The sequence below is a fragment of the Fusarium musae genome, chromosome 2 (assembly GCF_019915245.1).
Source record: "Fusarium musae strain F31 chromosome 2, whole genome shotgun sequence".
Taxonomy (NCBI): domain Eukaryota; kingdom Fungi; phylum Ascomycota; class Sordariomycetes; order Hypocreales; family Nectriaceae; genus Fusarium; species Fusarium musae.
The window spans coordinates 724,306-744,076 of record NC_058388.1 but is presented as its reverse complement, the minus strand read 5'-3'; the positions used below and the strand labels follow the sequence as shown (position 1 = coordinate 744,076).

The 19,771-nt window shown below is 50.0% G+C and overlaps 6 protein-coding genes across 6 annotated transcripts; 4 read left to right on the top strand and 2 right to left on the bottom strand.

The window, feature by feature from the left end:
- Positions 1–1,168: 1,168 nt before the first annotated feature.
- Positions 1,169–5,557, bottom strand: J7337_002206 (uncharacterized protein; the record flags this gene model as incomplete). The annotated part of the gene is made up of 1 exon (XM_044819939.1): positions 1,169–5,557. The coding sequence occupies one exon, from the start codon at positions 5,555–5,557 to the stop codon at positions 1,169–1,171; it is 4,389 nt and encodes a 1,462-aa protein (XP_044684239.1).
- A 791-nt stretch (positions 5,558–6,348) lies between these two features.
- On the bottom strand, positions 6,349–7,104 carry J7337_002205 (uncharacterized protein; the record flags this gene model as incomplete). The annotated part of the gene is made up of 2 exons (XM_044819938.1): positions 6,349–6,648; positions 6,706–7,104. The coding sequence occupies 2 exons, from the start codon at positions 7,102–7,104 to the stop codon at positions 6,349–6,351; spliced, it is 699 nt and encodes a 232-aa protein (XP_044684238.1).
- A 1,398-nt stretch (positions 7,105–8,502) lies between these two features.
- Positions 8,503–10,233, top strand: J7337_002204 (uncharacterized protein; the record flags this gene model as incomplete). Its single annotated transcript, XM_044819937.1, has 3 exons — positions 8,503–8,648; positions 8,756–9,983; positions 10,024–10,233. The coding sequence occupies 3 exons, from the start codon at positions 8,503–8,505 to the stop codon at positions 10,231–10,233; spliced, it is 1,584 nt and encodes a 527-aa protein (XP_044684237.1).
- Positions 10,234–11,035: 802 nt separating this feature from the next.
- J7337_002203 (uncharacterized protein) lies at positions 11,036–11,457 on the top strand (the record flags this gene model as incomplete). The annotated part of the gene is made up of 2 exons (XM_044819936.1): positions 11,036–11,158; positions 11,212–11,457. 2 exons carry the CDS (start codon positions 11,036–11,038, stop codon positions 11,455–11,457), a joined length of 369 nt encoding a protein of 122 aa, XP_044684236.1.
- A 1,393-nt stretch (positions 11,458–12,850) lies between these two features.
- J7337_002202 (uncharacterized protein) lies at positions 12,851–15,403 on the top strand (the record flags this gene model as incomplete). Its single annotated transcript, XM_044819935.1, has 1 exon — positions 12,851–15,403. The coding sequence occupies one exon, from the start codon at positions 12,851–12,853 to the stop codon at positions 15,401–15,403; it is 2,553 nt and encodes an 850-aa protein (XP_044684235.1).
- A 3,306-nt stretch (positions 15,404–18,709) lies between these two features.
- J7337_002201 (uncharacterized protein) lies at positions 18,710–19,744 on the top strand (the record flags this gene model as incomplete). The annotated part of the gene is made up of 1 exon (XM_044819934.1): positions 18,710–19,744. The coding sequence occupies one exon, from the start codon at positions 18,710–18,712 to the stop codon at positions 19,742–19,744; it is 1,035 nt and encodes a 344-aa protein (XP_044684234.1).
- Between the last annotated feature and the right edge of the window lie 27 nt (positions 19,745–19,771).

Genomic DNA, 19,771 nt, shown 5'->3' with positions numbered 1-19,771 from the left:
AGGATATCGATTGCCGGTGAAGGGAAAGGATATAAGTGACCCCCCCGCGGAAACTGTGAGTATCAACTCTTCCGTGCTGTTCCGATAAGATTCAGGATTATTTGGACGCAAGGTTAGGCACGGTTAGATGCCGATGTTATATGCCTGCCTTTCCATGTTTCCATTTAACTCGGAGCTCGAGGTCGGAGCTTCGGAGACTCGGATGTGAGGTTTGATTGGCTGTGTACCTGACCGGAGAGAGTGTCGGAATGGTAGGGTCCACTTTCGCGGAGCCGCGACGGTGAAAAGGTCAGGTCGTACAGTAGCCGACCCGGCCAGGAAGGTCTCCGCTAGACATTCACGGCTATTACTGTTCTACGGTGCATTCTGAAGCTGTTTATTTCTTCTCTACTCTACCTGTTTGTGAATGGCCTCAGGTTTGTATCCATCTCAAGGATAATGATCTTGAAAACACGGTATAAAACGGAAGAGTCCCTTGTCATAAATTATACCCGGATGTGACTTCAACCGCCAGGGTCCTAGATCATTGATTAATTCGACTGATTTGACTGGTCCGCTTACCACAAATCGTGCTGTATCCACATCCCGATATTGCATTGCAAACCCCCAAAGTCTTGAATTTGGTCTGACGATGGGGGATGTTTGGGATGAGACGTAACAGCGTTTGCCGTGGTTTGTAGTTGCTTGGTATGTTCTTGATAATGTGGTCCTGTCTGTCGATATTCTTGTAAGACGGGGGTAAAACAACTTTGCCTTCTCATCTGCAACTTGGTCATGAAGTCATCCGCGTGAAGTGAGAGCAAACTGCCACCATGAGGTCTATGCACCGGACACTTCGTGTGACGCGAGCTACAAACAGACTACTACTACTCTAGTGGTTGTTTGCAAAGGTCATTCACACTAATTCACTTCATGCCTATCACTGTATATCCTCATCTGTCATGATCCGTGACAGGTCTGCAGTCAAGCCAGGCAACCAATGTGAACCCTATAGAGTTATCGCAACTCTTCAATCATATAAAGCCAACAAACCCACTCACCCTTTTCACTTCACGCTTGAGGACACGCCATTTTATATACATTTGGATAGTATCCAATGTCTCATTTCATCGTCAATCTGCTCATCTATATATAGCACCAGAACCGCAGTAACTGGCACATATTTTCCTTATGTATCCGCCGCCTCCCCAGCATTTCTCCCTATATTATTCGCTTGCCCACACTCAACCACCCTCCCTCTATCCAACCTCAAGCACCAAGTCGCATCCTCCACAGCCTCCAACCGATGCGCGATCGTGATGACAGTGCTCTCTCTGAGTTCCTGCCTAAGGATCCTCTGCACCATCGCCGCTGTCCCACGATCAATCGACGCCGTCGCTTCGTCGAGGATGACAAGGCCACTTCGCCGCAGCACAGCTCGACATATACCTACGAGCTGTCTCTGTCCCTGACTGAGGTTCTTTCCGCCTGCGTCGATGCGGGTTTCTAAACCCCAATCAGTACCGAGGACGCGATGGATTGCGTTTGTGCAATCTTGATCGGAGAACTTGGCTTCTGGATCGATGTTGTCGTGTAATGTGCCTGGGAAGAGGATTGGATCTTGTTGGATGAACGTCACTCGATTACGGAGGGCTGTACGGTTGATGTGGGCGAGATCGATGCTCCCGATGGAGACGGCGCCTGAGTACGGCGCTTGCGTTACTAGGAGAGCGTTTGCGATGGTTGACTTCCCGGAGCCCGTACGACCGAGTACTGCACATGTTGAACCACCCGGAATCTCGAATGATACGTTGTCCAGCACCGACGGGAGGTCATCAGCGTACTTGAATGACATATCCCGGAAACATACACTATCGCACGGTCTGGGCCAGTCTTGTGGAGGCTCAATATCACCGCTTGGTTCTTCGGGAATACGGTTCAGAGCATCAACTCGTTCGAGCGACACAGCATCGAGCTGAAGAGCCGCAAACTTCTCACATAGTTGCTGAACAGCAATCATGGCGATGTTGGTTTGAGTAAGAACAAAACCGACTGCACTAGCTGGCGTGCCCATGTATACCATGGAGAGAACGAGGATGGTTCGCATAATAGCCGAAGACATACCGAGTCTAAAGTCGAGCCAGAATGTCATACTCCAGAAGAAGTGATCGTGTTTTTGGAAGTCGTCAACAGCTTCCAAGTGCTTATTCTGAAAGCGGCTTTCAACCTTGAGGGCACGAATTGTGACAAGACCATCCTGCATGACTCCAATGTTGGCGATGATGGGAGTCAAATATCGCATCTCCATTCGACGTAGACATCGTGAAGCGGGGACATATATACGATAGAAGTATGCGAACAGGATGGCGACAACAAAGATAACCGCTACGAGGAAGATCTGATGTGTCATGATGGCGAACAGACTAAGCGAGAGAGCGACTAGGTTGAACACGAATTGTTCGAGGGGTGCGAGAATTCCACCATCGACCATGCCCATATCGGAGATGAGACGGTTCTTGAGTTGGCCTGTCGGTGTGATATCGTGGTACCGGAATGATGCCTTGCTGACTCTGTCGATGGCGATCCTGAAGAGTCGTTGAGCTGCGCGGATGCTGATTGAAGCCAGGAGGACTTGGGCTGAGGCGTACGAGAGGATTTGGGCGATTGATAGACCTGCGAGAACATAGAGCCATGGGCGAGGGTTCTGGTTAGGATTAGGCAGACCCCAATATTCGCTTTCGATGAGCGTCTCGAAGTTTGCAGATTCATGGCCCCATGCTTCGAGGAGTCGTGCTCGCGCAATGTCGCAGTATCGAGATAGTCCATAGAACACAGATAGAAATACCCACAGGTGCCATCCTCCTGCACCCATGTACCTAAGATAGATTCCAATAGGAATAGCTCCTGTCTCGGTAACTTCTTCAGGAAGACCCTTGTCGTTTGAAAGTTCTTCGGATACTTGCTCATTGGGCATTTCGTGAGGTTGAACTTCAGCAGGGCCAGAGTTAGAGAGATGAGGGTGATCGAGTTCTTCTTTGAGTTCCGTTGGAGTAAGGACATGGGCGTAACCATCGTTGATGTCAATAACTTGATCGGCGTGTCGAAGAACGAGATCATCGCGATGTGTGACGAGAACAATCGTTCGGGTCTTGGCCAGGGGTCCGCAGAGGAACCGTTGGACAATATAACTTGCTGTATCGTGATCCAAAGCTGCAAGAGGATCATCCAGAAGGACAATTCGACAGCTGCTGTAGACCGCCCTTGCCAGTGCAACACGTGCTTTTTGACCGCCAGAGAGTCCAATACCACCCTCCTCAAGCTTCGTTTGATCACCCATAGGAAACGTTGCGAAGTCAGGAATCAGTGCACAAGCACTAATAACCTCTCGATATCTTTCACTTTCGAACGATTCATGGAAGATAATGTTATCCCTGATGCTCTTATTCTGCAACCACGGGAGCTGCTGTGCATACGAAATAGGTTCATCAGCTCTTGAGAAGTAACCGCTCTTGTGCTCCAGTTCGTTGAGGATCGCAAGCAATAAACTAGATTTGCCTGAGCCAACTTTACCGCGCACAACAGTCAGACCCGTTGAGAACTTGAGGGTCAAGTCGCGAAGAACAAGATGATCTGTAGCGGGGCGTGCGAAACTTGCTTTGTGGAATTCGATGTCACGCGGCTCACAGCCGCTGAAAGCGTCTTCGTCTCGGTCAGGTTCGGACATGTATTTGTTGACGCGCTCAACGGGGATAGTGCATTTCCAGACTGCAGAGATAAGATCGAAGGCTTCGCGGGTACTGGCTTCGAGCTGTGCAAAGAGTTGTAGTGAAGGCCAGATAACATCGTTGGGAAGACCGCGTCCAAGGATGAGTGTGTATAAGCAGATACTCGCAAACGGGTAGACTGCGCCTCCAAAGACATTGATCGTGGAGATTGTAGCATTGACGATAGAGATATGAAACCTCTTCCTCATCTCGACATCTCGAAACCTCAAAATACGATCTTTCCACGAGGATGTCCAGCCATTGAGCTTAAGCGGGCGACTAGCCTCTACAAAGTGCGCAACAGCCTGAGCCCTCCGATCAGAATGCCTCGTCCGTTGACGCTCAAGTTTGATGACCTGACGAACGAGGAGGGAGTTGCAGATGAGGAAGATGACCATGAATCCGAAGCCGACGCAAGATGGCCAGCCCATTATATCGATTAGGTAGTAGATCGTGACGATGACTTTGATGGGCGTTGCGACGACGCGTGGAAACTCCCAGAATCGCTGGGATATCTCATAGGTATCGCCACGGATTAGGTTGACTACCTTTGCGTTTGAGGCTTGATGGTCTGGTGCTGGTTTCTCTGCTGGTCTGGACTTGTTACGGCCGCAGCATTTGTTGAAGAACCTGCTGAAGCGGTTTGAAGAAGTGTTGCTTTGTTGAGTATCTGCTGAGGGGTCCCTCTCTGTCATTTCAGATCCTGGGACGGCTCGTGTGAGGAGTTTGCTGAAGAGACCGATGAATGTCTCACCGCGACTTCGTTCGTAGGCCTTGCGGGAGTACCATCCTGAAGATGTTCGTGCAATTTGGCGGATGGTGTCGATGCTGAGGATGACGACACACCAGAGTCCAGCTTCTGCAGGGTCGTTCTTGTCGAGAGATTGATAAAGCTTGCTTGTGAGACGAAGATTAGAAACTTCAGCGACTCGTTCCAGAATAGCTGCGAACGTGCCGATGAGAAGATCCAGACCGTTTGCTTCGATGAGGCATGGGAGAAGCTTGCCCTTGAGCGTTCGGAATACCTGGTGCAGCCTCCAGTGCTGAAACTCATAGGGCAGCTGCCACACGTCTTCGATGGCGATTTCTCGTTCTTGGGCGATTTTCGATAGCGGGTTTACCCATCTCATGGTCCAGAATTGGAAGAGGGTGAGGTTATCTTCAGGACTTCGGACGTGGTTTGATGGAGCGGCTTTGGCGTTTCCGATATTTGACGAGCCCCAGAATGGGTTTCGGAGGGGCATGTTCATGATGACCAGAATCGCCAGGATCTCGAGGGTGAGATGTCCAATGTCGAAGGGGTTGATTGAGTTGGCCTTGAAGCTGAGATAGTAGATCGCTCTGAGGGTAAGAGTCGTTGCCATCATGAGAAAATACTGCAGCATCAATAACTTGGGAGCTTGGACAGGTCTATCCAGAACCGTGACCAAGGCCGCAACAGTCCAAGGCACGAGATCCATAAACGAAGCTTTGTGATGCGAATGGACAATAGCAGAACTAATCGCCAGCCCCAGCCCAAGTAGGGCGATGAGCAAAAGACATAGGGTCCAGAAAGTCCATTTTCTCTTTTTGGGCTGAAATGGTGGTGGTTCTTCTGCAAAAGGTTGTAACCAGCGGGGGGTAAAGCGTGACAACGGTGTTCGGCAGAGGTATAGCAAGAGTATCGAACATGAAGCTATATCAAGACTGAGCATAACGCCCACTTCGCGCTTCGGCCATGATGTACCCCATGTTGAGTACAATGGTTGGTCTGTGGGTATGTAGTTGAAGAGCTGCTTCGAGAAGCTGGCGTGGTATAGGTCTACAGCAGCCATACTGGCAAATAGCCAGACTTTCAAGGTATATCAACTGGATAAGGTTCTTAGCTCATCAAGCTTCAAGATAAACGGCGAGAAGTAGGATGTAACGTAATAAACGGAAACTGAAAGCGTAGTAAATGATGGTAGGATGTCAATGGGCGCTAGAATGGCTTGGTAGGTATACAATGGCTTGGGAGATTGGAGGCATAATAAAGCAAACGCTGTGTGTACAACAATAGAGACGTGAAAAACATACAAATTCGGCGTTTGTTATGCTATGCTATGTCCAGGAGCTGGGACGATTCACACATGGGGAAAAAGTCTATTCGCAGGGCGTTACTGATGGGAAAAGAGAGCACAACACACATAAAACGACGAATTATAAGCCATTGGCTCACTGCACAGAGATGAAACAATTCATATGAATCAGATGTTACAATGGGCATCGGTGTATCAATGGCAGAGTGAGAGAAGAGACGCTGGCGGTGAATATGGATTTTCCGTCCCAGTCGCGGTCGACATCAGATCAGAGACCCTTGGATGTCCAATGAGATGCTAGTGGAGAAAAGATGTTCGCTGTTGAGCGTGGAGTATTTCTCCGGATACGGCTTGGTACAGATATTCGCTGATCATTGAGCATGGGGGTTGGATGCTAACGCAGGATTCATCAAACTCGACTCAACGATGTTGTTGGTGATCTGCATCTCAGAGGCACAGACACAGTGAAAATGAATTGTTTCGTCCTGATCTGTTCTGCTTGTGTGTGATTAAAAATACAACGCTCTCAACCAATGTCCTTCTTTTTCTTAAACAAGTAGAGCGCCTCCTGCTAACGCAATGGTCATTAGAGTTATCATGCCGATGCCGTTGGCTGACCAAGCCTGCAGCGCAGCGACAGCGTTATCGCTCGATGTTGAGGATGCAGCTGAGCCGGTGCTGGTAGCAGTGCCTGAAGCGGTGCCGCTCGATGAGGAGTCGGCCTTGGAGTCGTTGCTCACAAGCGCGGAGAGTTTGTCGTCGTCGACGAATGAGGCCTTCACCGAGGTTGCGTTCTTGCAGTCGCTGGGAGGATCGGCCTTGCCCTTGACGAAGTTGGCAGCGATGCACTGACTTTGTTAGCATTTGACTTGTTAAGGTACCTAAGTTTAGAAGCAAGGACATACCTGGTAGAGAAGACCGTCGACGGCAGAGGACACAACGTTCACCCAACCCTTCTTACCAGCATACTTCTCAGGGACAGTGACCTGCGGCTGGCAAAAGGCACCAAGACCGCTCTGCTGAACGATAGGAAAGACCTGCTCCCAATCGCCATCGGCCTTCTCGTTGAGCGTCACGCGGAAGAGCCAATTGCCCTGCTGATGGGTAGATAGCAGAGCGATAGCCTCGCCGCCGACGTGGAAGTCGACGAGCTTGTCCTTGGAGAGGTCGGGCGTGAAGCCGCCGCAGGGAGACTCGCCCTCGTTGTCGTCCTTGAAACCGATGGTCTCGGGATACTTGACTTCGAAGTGGGCGAGGGAGATGCCGCACAGGAGAGCGGTTGAGAAGAGAGTAGAGGAGCGCATTTTGTAATGTGGTATGGGGATAAGTGTTGTGAATGGTTTGAGTGAGCTGTGATGGGTTGGAGTTGGTGGGCGGCTGAGCTGCTTTTGTAGGAGTTGCGGATATCGGCAAGGGGATTAGGGAGAGGCTGAGCTAGTGTGAGCTGTGTTTCGCTAACAAGGTGTGTATGTTACCGTGTTGGATATCAGCCCGTTGTGAGAAATGACCTTCTATTGGGATCACTTAACTCAAATACTTCAAGGCAATAACATTTTCGACTCATGCAGTAGTCAGATCTTATATGTAACTCAAGTCACACACATTTCCAGTTTCACAGCATGAATACACAACATCTGCAAACTCCCCATCATGAAAGCTACGTCATTGAGGCTCTGTGCTCCCATGATGAACCATCCCATCAATGCAAGCCATCTTCACTAGCCTGAAGCAATTCACGCCAATTCCCCATCAAACGTGCATCCAAAACACCCAACGCCTCACAAAAGTCAATTCTGCAACAGCGCAGAGACTTTTCCACCGCAGAGTCTAGCAGTGTAAGCCTCCATCGCCAAATGCCGTGTTAGTGGTGAGCACGTTTCTTTTCTAGACCCCAAGAGTTCTAGACCTCGCAGGGGAAAAAAACAGGGGTCCTTGATATGTGGAGGAGCCAATCAGAAGGGGAGCGTGCACGGACCTGAGGTTATTTGAGCAAGTTTCTCTGGTGTTAGTGAGCGAGTTTTTTGTCAGACCATGAAGAAGTCGAAATCACAGTGAGAAGGTTTGATGAATGAATGGTGATAAGTATCGGATATTCGGCATGAACGGATAGGACGGATATAGTTTTGGGGGAGATTTGAAAAAAGAGATGGTAGTTGAGGGTTTGAGTTTGAGTTTTGGTAATTTCCTGCGCAATTTGGCCGTTGTTCGACGTTTCTACTGCCGGGTGTAGCCTCAAAGTATCAAGCTCACATCGCTTGATTGCACCAATCTAAAGAGGTTAGTTGCAGATACAAGCGATCTGATGGGTATCTCGCCTCGTCTGGCAATCAATCAATCACACTCCGCGGGGTTTGACTCTTCTTCACTACCTTTTCCAACATCAGCACTCGGGCTTTTTCATACCCGGCGACCTGTAACTCTGATATCTTGTTCGATACAGTCACCGTAAGCGGTTTCATCATATCAACTTGCTCATTCACTCTCACCTGTCACACAGCCGAAGGGAAACTGGACACTTGCACTCGAACAAAACTTGGCTTGCTTGCAGGTAACATGAGTAACTGAAGCGCAAGACCATACCATCATTGCAGGACTGTTCACGAGCCAGAGACACGCTTGCTCTATCACGACGCTGGCCGTCTGAATCTTCCCTTGAACATAAGTCACATCGAACCCGCGCCACTGGCGCATCAGAGCCCATCATGGATATGGACCACATGCATCATGACCCCGGCTTGCGGATGGAAGTCAACTATGCCTTTGCTCGCGGATACTGGTATACCATCGCTGGTGTCGTCGGCGCACTCGCCGCTATTCGTGGCATCAACTACCTCGACGCTCAGCAAAGGTACGTCGCTTGACGACCTTGCGCTAAACACGCTGACACTTAACCAGATTAAAAGCATGTCGCGATCCGTCAATAGACCATCCAACACGTCCACGAGGAGTATTCAGTCAAGCATGGGCAACAGCAACCGCCGTCGTTCGCGAAATGAGCCATCCACAATATTACATCCCCGTCAATGGCCTTCGATGGGCAACACCGCTGCCACTCGGTCGAATCATCGTTCTAGCATGTTACTGGGTCGTTATTGTCTATTTGATGAGTTGGCAGGTTTCAAAAAACGATGTGTATTACTGGGAGCGCATCGGATATCGCAACGCTTGGGTCACTCTAACCCAGTTCCCGCTACTCTACCTTTTGGCGACAAAGGTCAACGTTATCGGATTCTTGATTGGGAGCAGTCATGAGAGGCTTAACTGGTTGCATCGATGGATTGCGCGGACGATGTTTGTTACTGCGACGGTTCACGGTTTTCACTTCTGGACTATGTGGGTGCGCGCTGAGTTTTTGGACTACGCGCTTCAGATTATGCCGCTGGTCAAGTATGGACTTGCAGCTTGGGCAATTCTGCTCTGGAACGTCGTCACTGGTATTGTTCCCATTCGAAGGCTTTCGTATGAGGTTTGGGTGGCTCAGCATGTGCTTACAAGCATCATCATGTTGTGGTTGCTCCACAAGCATATTCCCTCGAATGCTCGATGGCTTCTATGGATGAGTATTTCGTTCCTAGTTTTCGACCGCGCCATGAGATGGGTACTTCTCCTTTGGCAAAATGTCCGTCTTCGCCCACAAGGAACAGAGTGTCAAGGCATGAAACACCTTGGACATCGAGTCGTTGCCCGTGCCGTTGGACAAGCCACCACTGTTGTTACCATCAAGGATGTACACTTCAAGTGGAAGGCAGGACAGCATATTTACCTCTGGGTCCCTCGTCTCGGACCCTTCGAAGCGCACCCATACACAATCGCATGTGCGCACAAACTCGAAGGCGCATGCTGCTGCAACAGTATACAGCTTGTCGTGCGCGCCCATAGCGGATTCTCCAAACGACTACACGAATACGCGACAAAGAATTCGGGATCCGAACTTACAGGCTTCGTATCAGGGCCATATGGCGTTCCTCCGAAATGGGATATTTACGAAACGCTGGTACTAATTGGAGCGTCAACTGGAGCCAGCTTCGTTGTTCCCATCCTTGAAAGCATTGCGGCGGCGCAGAAGTCGAATTGCACACGAAGAGTTGAAATTATCCTCGTTGCGAGAACATCTCAAGAAATCGAATATTACGTCGAAAGGGCCGAAGAGGCTGGCAGAATGGTACGAGCCAAAGGCGTCGGTGTAAGCATTCATATCGCCATAACAAGCTCCAATCAAACAGGCCCGGTCTTTGCTCGATCAGAGTCCTCAAACACAAGCGACTCAGACGACATCCAACCCGTCAAGGGACCAACAACAGGATGCTGCTGCAGCGCAAACAGTCCAGACGAGAAAGGCTGTCCAAGCGACTCTCCCTGCCGCGAGAAGACAACCGCCACTGTTCCAGAGCTCATCCGCGAATACACGTGCAGACCAGACATCGAGGCCATGATTCGCGAGCCGGTGGAGCAGGCTTGGGGAGAAACAGGGGTGGTTGTTTGCGGCGGGCGCGAGATAGTGGCACGGACGAGGAATTGCGTGAGTCGTTTGAGCGATGAGCGAGCTGTGCATAAGGGGACGGGAGCGCAGGGGATATATCTGCATGTCGAGGAGTATTCGTTTTAATTTTAGGGTCGATAGATAATGATGATGTTATGATTGATGTTAAACGCAGTCAAGTGAAGTGGTTGAACGGGACAGGGATTAGTCGGTGGCGGTTAGAATCTGGTGGTGTGCTACGGCAACAAGCCCACCTAAGGATGGCAGACAGACCAGGGGGATCAAACAGAAGCCTCCACTGTCGGTTAACAAATACATACTGCACTGAATGCATTGACGTATGATGAAACAGCACTCTCCTCCTCCTTCAACTCTCGATATCGTGATACTCATTCCAATTCTAGACTGTCGTGGAATGCAAAACCGAGTTATCCAAATCCACCCTCTAAAAGCCCCCGGCACATCGATAGCTCCCTTCCACTAGCACTAGACCACTACCCCCAACTAGGCTAGCCCCAGCCTCTCCAATTGGTCCCTCCCGTCCCTGACCCTTGAACCCCCGAATCTCCATTCCTCCACTTTCTCTTCATCACTTTATTTCCTCTCCAACATCAACAACGCTCGCTGTGTTTCTCTTTTTCCTTTTCTTTTAAATGCTTCATCACTGAGACTTTGTTTGTCCTTTGCCACAGCGCGCCATGCCTTCACGGCCGGTGCGGCGTAATCGCCCGCAGAGGCTGTCGAGGCCTTATGCCATGGCGCATGCGGGCGTGAGATTGATTGCTTGGATTACCAGCCTCGCTGCAATTCTGATGCTCGCATTTGTTTGTAAAGAGTGGTCTTCGAAGAGCCAGGTTATCATCGCTGGTGCTGTCGGTGTGAGTAACCCTCTCTTCAATGTCTACGGTTACGCAAAACTGACGTGCTCTAGTGTGCAATTGCAATGCTCAACGACAGCTGGGAGGTTCTAGCAGTGACAGATGCTTCATTCACAGTCCCCAGATTAGCTGCCTCTAGAAGAGTCCTGCACGACTTATTCTCCCTAGCTCTTTGTGTTGGCGGAATCATTATGATGTGGGTATCAAACATCAATATCACCGAAGACAAGAACGCCGAGCAGAAGCGTCAAGAGCAATGGCTCATGGCTGCCCTGTGGGCTTTAATCGCCGTGGTGTAAGTTATCTCACTCTTTTGAAAGGTCACGTTGCTAATACGCGTGATGTAGTGGCTGGAGATTAATCTTTGCTATCTGGGGTTGTGTGGATTGTACTGGCGAGGCCAGACGTGCGGCGCGGAGAAGACAGCGTCGAAGAGGAAGAGAAAATGATCCCTGGCGACAGATGGGAATTCTCTGAATGATATGCTATTGTGTTACGATTTGATGTGTTGATGGCAGACGAAGAACGCGACATTTATGCATTCAACGGCGCTTGGTGTTTGGGACTTTGACACGATAGACATGCCGACTTGTTTACTACGACTGAGATTCTTTATGGCAAGAGGCTTTTCGACGATATTATGGGACCGAACCACCACAGTGGTTGATTGGGGCATTGATCGGCCCGGTAACGACTTGTCTATGCCGTCATGACTTGACCCTCTAGACCCTCCAGACCCACGATTCAACGACTGATCTCTGGACCTACCTATGCGATATCCAGGAATTCGCGAGTGTTTGCATGCGGGCTTCGATAACTCTTTGATCTTGTGCCGAAACTGGATGAACGACCGTCGAACCAGGTCATACCGAAATACCTGACGGCGTCGACACCAGCATTGCTACCAGGCGTATTTTACCTCCAGCAGAAAGTGGGGGTTCTACCACTATTATTGTATGGCTACCAGCGCCAAAGTTGTGAGATGGATTTGGCTACATTGCTCTCGACAGCCGCCAAATGACAGCGACTGAATCCATCGTCGAACTTTTTGAGCAATCGGTAAGACCAGCGGCGAAGGGCTACGGTCTCTGTTGAAACTGCGGATGGCTGCGGCGTATATGAGGTTTAAGTTCCCCATCGGTTTGGATGAACGGCACATATCTCCCCGCGGGATCGGTTACAGAAGGAGAATGGGATACAGAACATCTTGATGACCGCTTGTTGGCTCATTGACTTTGAGCCTCAAAACTTTTATAGCTTTTACTATCGAACCCGAAATACCAACTATGTTCAAGATCAACGCCGCTTCCAAATTCCCCTCAGAATACTCCGAGCTTACTGTCATAGCTACTCAGCAAACCCTCTGAGGTTATCTTGAGGTGGTTCGTGTTACTTGTCGCTTGACACCAATGCTTATGGTTCATACTTCACAGAGTTACTGAATCTATAGATACCGACTGCATTGGGTTTGCTTCCAAACTGTCCCGAGGCTACTGCTCCTACCAGCTAATGGTTTCGAAGAATCTTGTGAGCTAATTCGTCTAGAGCGATGCAAGACTTGGATTCAACGTTCCATGCCATTCCCCTTTTGAGGTTATCTGGAATCTAGTTACCCATCAAGTGTTCGATTCGACGAGATCTAGGTTTAAGGTCTTTTGGGTTGCGGAGACGCGGTTCTACACAATACATGTAATGGCTCCCCTAGAGCATCCAAAGGCAATCACTCCAGATGGCGATATTACTCTTGTGGACATCACAGGTCGAATCAACGACGAGCCGAAGCAGAGCGGCGGTAGCAGCCAAGAGAGCAAGGAGCAACAAGAATCAAGAGAACCTCTCAAAGACACCCTAAGAAGGCTTGTGGAGGAGCACGAACATGACCAGAATTTCCCCGACGATCTTCTCAACCGGGCACGCGAATACCTCGAGAACAGAAACGACGAGCAACAAGATGCTGAGCGGGGCCAGAGCATCTCTAGAGAGTTCCAGGCTCAGAAGGAATTGATGCTAAATAGCTCCATATATCCTGAAGTCCGAGCTGTTGTGGATGATACGGATGACCCGACCTTGCCAGTCGGCACATTCAGAGTATTCCTTTTGGGGACAGTATTTTCAATCATTGGCACTGGGGTCGAACAGTTCTTTTCACTTCGAATGCCTCCCATTGGACTTTCGACGTTTATTGTACAGATATTGGCGTTGCCCGTTGGGAAACAGTTGGCAAAATGGCTCCCGAAGAGGAAATTCAGTGTATTTTCGTGGGAGTTCACACTCAATCCTGGACCTTTCAACCAAAAGGAGCAGATTCTCATTGCAATGATGGCAAATGTGACGTTTGGCGGTTCTGCCGTTGGAGCCTATATCGTGAGCATCATTCAAGTCCTGAAACTCGATGTCTTTTATGGGGAGAAGAACCTTTCGAATAGTATTCCTTGGCAGATCCTCACGCTCATATCGACCCAGTTCATTGGGTATGGATGTGCAGGCCTGGTTCGCAGGTTTCTGGTATACCCGCCTTCGATGATCTGGCCAAAAGCATTGGCAAATATTGCACTTGCCAAGGCGTTGAACAAGGACAATGGACATTCAGAAGATACAGTGCACGGATGGAAGATGTCGCGATACAAGTTTTTCTTGATGTGCTTTACTTCCATGTTCTTTTATTTCTGGATTCCCAATTACCTATTCAAAGCGCTTTACTTGTTCAACTGGCCGACATGGATATCACCAGGCAACGTCACACTGGCCCTCATAGCTGGATCAACCTGTGGTTTGGGCCTCAACCCCTTACCAACATTAGACTGGAACGTTGCCACGTATCTCGGCGACCCTATAGTAACACCCTTCTTCACACTGATGAACTTTGCAAGCGGTATGGCGATATGGGGCTTTATAGTCGCGCCATTGGTATACTTCAACAATGTCTGGAACACAGGCTACCTCCCCATCAACAACAACTACATTTACGACAACCATGGCTTGCGGTACAACCTCTCGCGCGTATTGCTACCCGACCTTACGCTTAATCAGACCGCGTACCACGAGTACAGTGTCCCCCTCATGACTTCTACTCAGGTGATCAAGTATGCGGCTGCCTTTATGATATATGTTGCTACACCCGTGCACATGTACCTCTGGCACCGTAAGGATATCATGTCTGGGATACGGGCTTGTTGGGCACGGAAGTCGCGAGACGAGGAGTTCAATGATGTGCACAACCGTCTTATGTCTGCGTATCCAGAGTGTCCTCACTGGTGGTACATTGGCATTCTCGTTGCGTCTTTCATCATCGCCTGTGTCTCGGTGAGTCTGTGGCCAACTGGCATGCCAATATGGGGCATCGTCCTAGCTGTCATCTTTACCGTCGTATTGCAAACTCCAATTGGGATGCTCTTGGCTGTGACCAACATGGAGATTTCAACACGTATCCTTTCCCAGCTTGTTTCTGGCTACGTGTTTGAGGGCCAACCAATTCCGAACATGGCTTTCCAGATGTTCAGTTTCATGTCAACACATCAGTCGCTCAACTTTGCCAGTGATCTCAAGCTCGCGCATTATGCCAAGATTCCACCGAGGTGGGCGTTTGCAGCACAGGTTTATGCAACGCTTTTGGCAGGTTTTGTTGGGTTGGGCGTGAACCACTGGTTACTCCGTAACGTTGAGGATGTATGTCAAGCGCATCAGAAAGACCGCTTCACATGTCCCCGTACGCACACCTTCTTCATGTCCTCAGTGATATGGGGCGTCGTCGGACCACGTCGATTGTTCGGCACGCAAGGCCCCTACCGAGCCGTCACATACACCATCCCCATCGGTGTCTTAGTCCCCATAGCCGTGTATTTCATGTCGAAGCGGTGGCCCAACACCTTCTGGCGCAACGTCAACGCGCCAATCCTATTCATAGGACCGATGGCGTGGGCTCCGTTCAACTGGAGCTACATGCAGGGCTCGATAGTCCTGGCGTTTGTGTTCAACAAGGTGATCAAGAGGCGGTACGCGGCGTGGTGGGAGAAGTACGCGTACGTGCTGACGAGTTCTATGAGCGCGGCTATTGGTATTTCTGGCGCGGTGATGTACTTTGCGGTGCAGCACCTGGGGATTGCGCTGGATTGGTGGGGGAACAGGGTTCAGACGGAGGGTGTTGATCAAGGGGGCTTTGTGGCCGATGGAAAGGTTGTTAGCTGTTCGGTGTTGAAGGTGCCTGAGAAGGGATACTTTGATATCGGGGTTGACTGGAAGGTGTAAGTCACTGTTGGTGCGGCGTTGAGGAGTGTTTGCGTGTCGACAATGGAACTGGAGTCTATCTGCCTACTCTAGCTGTTAAGATATCTAGCATAGTCAATGTCTTTTTAATCTGTCGTCAGGATATTATCATGAGAATCTGTTAGTAACCTAATATTAGACTTGAATGGCACAGACTCAGAGTGATCTCACGCGGAGGCGAGGGCCAAGAATAGCAACACGAGTGTTCGTGACATCTGACACTTACACTGACACTAACACACCTGGGTTAATAATTAGACTTTGCCCTCGACATAATTAGCAACTGAATTTGCCAGCAGTATCTGCCTGTTAACCGCGCGGGGATAATGAAACATGCGGCCACAAACGCGCCGTCGATCGACAACCTGATAACGTCGCCACTCTGTTGGTTGTTGGTTCTGTATATTACTATTTCGGTAAGACCAGAATGATGGCCGAGACGGCTACAAAGCACCAATCATCTGATACATACTCAAGAGCTGCGATGAGACTGAAACAGGGCGCCAGAGGAATTCATTTTAAATAAACTTTATCATGATAATCGTATCATCGTTCGAACACAGGCGTTTGGTGAAGATACAAAGTGAAAGTCGCGTACCCGGGAGCTCGGTTCGGCGCTTGGAGTTAAGACGGGGGAGGGGAGTCTGCGTCTCAATCGCTCTGGATACTCGAAATGGAACAAAATCAAGCTGTCGGAATTAAGAAGCAAAGATCGTGTGTAAGCTGAAACTCGAAGGAAGAGGCAACCAGAAAAATGCGGAGTTAAAGTCAACAAGGAATGGAAGAGAAAAAGCGATGATGGAATGGTCCGTAGGTAGGGAATGAGGTATATCAATCCAAACATGAAAGCTGCTGCGCCTACTCTGGACTCTGCTCTCTCTAGGTCTCACTCTGGGGACAAGCAGAGAGAGGCAGTGCCACAGAAGCGAACGAGCTACAGCAGAGGGGCCAGGGTCAAGGTTCTGCCTTACAGGGCTGGATGGCGCCATTCCGCTTTGGTCTAGGTCTTGGAGATGGGGTCAAGTTTGAGGCCTTTGCTCAGCCTTTTTTTCTTTTCTTCAACGGATGCATCATCATGCATGCATTAATTCTTCATCGAGATGCTGATACATGAGATGATTACAATTCGAAAACTGCGAAACAAACTCTTCTGAGGAAGCAGAAGATCTTTTCGGTGAGGCAGCCAAAAAGGCAACATCGTCCTAGGTAGTTTTTGGGGGCCGTTTCGTGCGTTAGTTACCTTAGTTCTTATCGGAAGAGGCAGCACTCGCTCGGTACCGGAAGATTGCGAAATCTATATTGTACCTTGTGTGGTATTTTGGCTGTCACGAACCAATAGAATAATGGGATTGTCGCTAATGCCTGTCCATGTTACTGTGCCGCGAGCTTGGAGAATCACAGAAATTGGACTTTGGATTTCTGTCCTTGGCTTGGGACTTTGGTTTCCTCCATACTTCTCGTTTCAATACCGGGAGAGAGTCAAAGGAAACGTCATTTGGGCCTGAAGCTATTCGCACCAGGTTGTGCAACGCTGCAATGCGCTTTTGACAAGTCTACATGAGATGACGTACGCGCGCCCTTGGTCCTACATGCTCTGAAAGTGCTCTTCTGGCATCTTCCAATGGTTCATCATTGTGCAAGCCCAGTTGAACTGTGCGTCCCGATATGACAAGCATACACAGACAGGTAGGTTGGTTCATCTGTACGATATTAGTTCCCGCTGCATGTCAAAAGGAAGAGGCATCCAATGAATCCTTGACGTTGATCAAACTTATTGTGCTGACACTGATGATATCGATGCGAGGCTGAACAAGAACTGATCTTGGAAGAATCCAATGCTGGTGGTGGTTGATCCTGGTTAGCTTAGGGCTGAGGCTGTGAGAACTGGCGTCGATTCTTGGGCGGATCCAAGCCTCGATAGGCGTCCCCTAGCACTGCCCAAGTGTAAGTATAAGTGGAAGTGGAAACAGGGGAGTGACTCAGAGCGAATGAGGACGAGGTCACCGAATGCAGAACATTGCAGCACTTGCATAGGGAATAATGTACTTTAGTCCTTGAACAGGGTTTTTTTGGTTGGTCTAGAGGCGTTTTAGTCCTGGATGACTCAATCGCCGGGGGGATCCCATGATGCGAGATAATGGGGTATTGTAGTCTTTGACCGAAGGACATTGTCGAGTCCGACGGACAAACTCGCGATGCGACAATGGGAACGAAATAGACTCGGAATGGTAATTACACTTGTTGGTTCATAGAATTTTTCGATTCTCATGATCACGAAGTCTGTTGGTGATAATTTTAGGGTCATGTTTCAACCGTGGCCGCGTGTTGTTGGCCATTGAAGTCCTAGATTACGTTGTCTTCCAATTGTAAAATGCCAATTCATCTGCCCATGAGTTGATTTACTCTCTAATTACGGGATTGTCACTTGTCGTCCGTGTCCTGGTCTCCCGCTTCGATACCCGTTTTCCTCGATCCCACTAACCTTGCAATTGAGCAAGCCTGCCCTCTGATATTCATTTGACTCTGTGGTTTCTGTCTGGCGGTTCGAACCAACACAAACCGACTGTCATGGGTGGCCGTGGCTGAGATGACCCAGGGGGGAGTCATCGGCATGGGCATATTCCTTGGGGGCCAGGACTAGACAGGGATCACTTTTAGTGGCCGCAGACGGACGGTAGGCAGAAACGGCCTTCTCCACCTTCAAGGCTGCCTTTACAGAGAGGAACCAAGCCTCTGGGAGGGAACACCACCCGTTTTACAAGTACAAGTCTCTTTGTATATATCTTCGAACCGCTTTGCGAACCACACACTCACTTACACCAACAACATCGCACTACTGCACACACTCTCACAAACTAAACCCCAGGCACCAACACCCCATATTTTACACTTACTTTACAAGGCCAGGCATCCAATTACTACCAAAGTCACTCGGTACTTGGAGCTACCTTACTTAGCTTACACAGCTTTCAAACTACCCTTCCTCATTTCTATATAACCCGCCTCCATCTGCCACTCTCTCAACAACCAAACAAAACACTCAATTCATCTGACACAAACACCACTTACTATAAGAGCTTGATCTTTCCTCTCTCGCTTTTCAAACTGTCTTCTCAACAGTCACCTCTTGTCATTGAGAACATCGTCCATAACCGTCGTCGTCGTCGAAGCAGCACTCCTTCACCACCTGAGCAGACCATATCAAGAACACATCGTCTGCCTCCGGTTATCATCCAAGAGGACCCCCCACAGCGCAGCAGCCGCTCAGAACCTCTCAGCACCGACACAATGTGCACTACAAACATCTACACATACGTCCACCCCGATGGACGTCGCGAGCAGTGGTCACAACCTACGCTCTGCGCAAACTCTCGCCATGGACAAGTCTGCGCCAGCAACTTTCTATTCGAGCACCCAGTCCAATACGTTCCTGCTCCCTACGACGCTTCTTCCTACCCCTATGCTACTCAACTCCCCCCTACACCCCAGTATAGCCCTGCCCCTTCTACACCGTCGGGCTCATACCGCTCAGGAGATGAATCAGACCGCTCATACACTAGCAACGGTAGCAAGAAGAAGCGATCGTCTGGAGTCTACATCAACGGCCAGAAGGTTCTTGATCTGAACCGCCGTGAGCGTCGACCAAGCTCTCGTCACCAGGAGAGAATCGTCTTGGTCGATAACCCCCCTACACCACGCACTCCTCCCCAGCAATGGAATGCCCCTCACACTGCCCCTGCATCACCCATCTCAAACACATACATCGTCGACTCTTCACGGGACCCTAACAAGCGCCGCCCCGTCATCGTTGATGAGCGAACTCTTCAACCTGACCAGCGCCGCGTCCAGATCGAAGTCGTTGACAACCACCACCGCTCCAAGCACCACCGCCACTCATCGAGCGGCTCTCGACACTCCGACCAAGAGGAGGAGCGTCGCCAACGCCGTCGCGAGGAGAAGCGCCGAGAGGAAGCTGAGCTTCGTCTGCGCACTCGCATCGCAGAGGCCAACGCAAAGATTGCCTCTCGACCTGTCGCCCCTGCCCCTGCTCCTCCCAAGCGCTCTGCTACCTACAAGCGCCCCTCCGTTGAAGTCGTCGACAGCCAAGCAGTTCTCGCTGATGAGCTTCGACGCTTGAGCTTTGAGGAGGAGCGTCGTGAGGACAAGGCACGCCGCCTTGCCCGTCGCGAGGAGAAGAAGGAAGAAGAGGCTCAGCGCGAGCGTCTCCGCGAGCGCATGCAGCCCAAGCGACGACTCACAATCGGCGCTGGCAGCAGACGGCCGTCTGAGATGTACGAGCCAGGAGTGTACCGATATGAGTAAACTATATAGTTGAAGGATTTGGTCTTG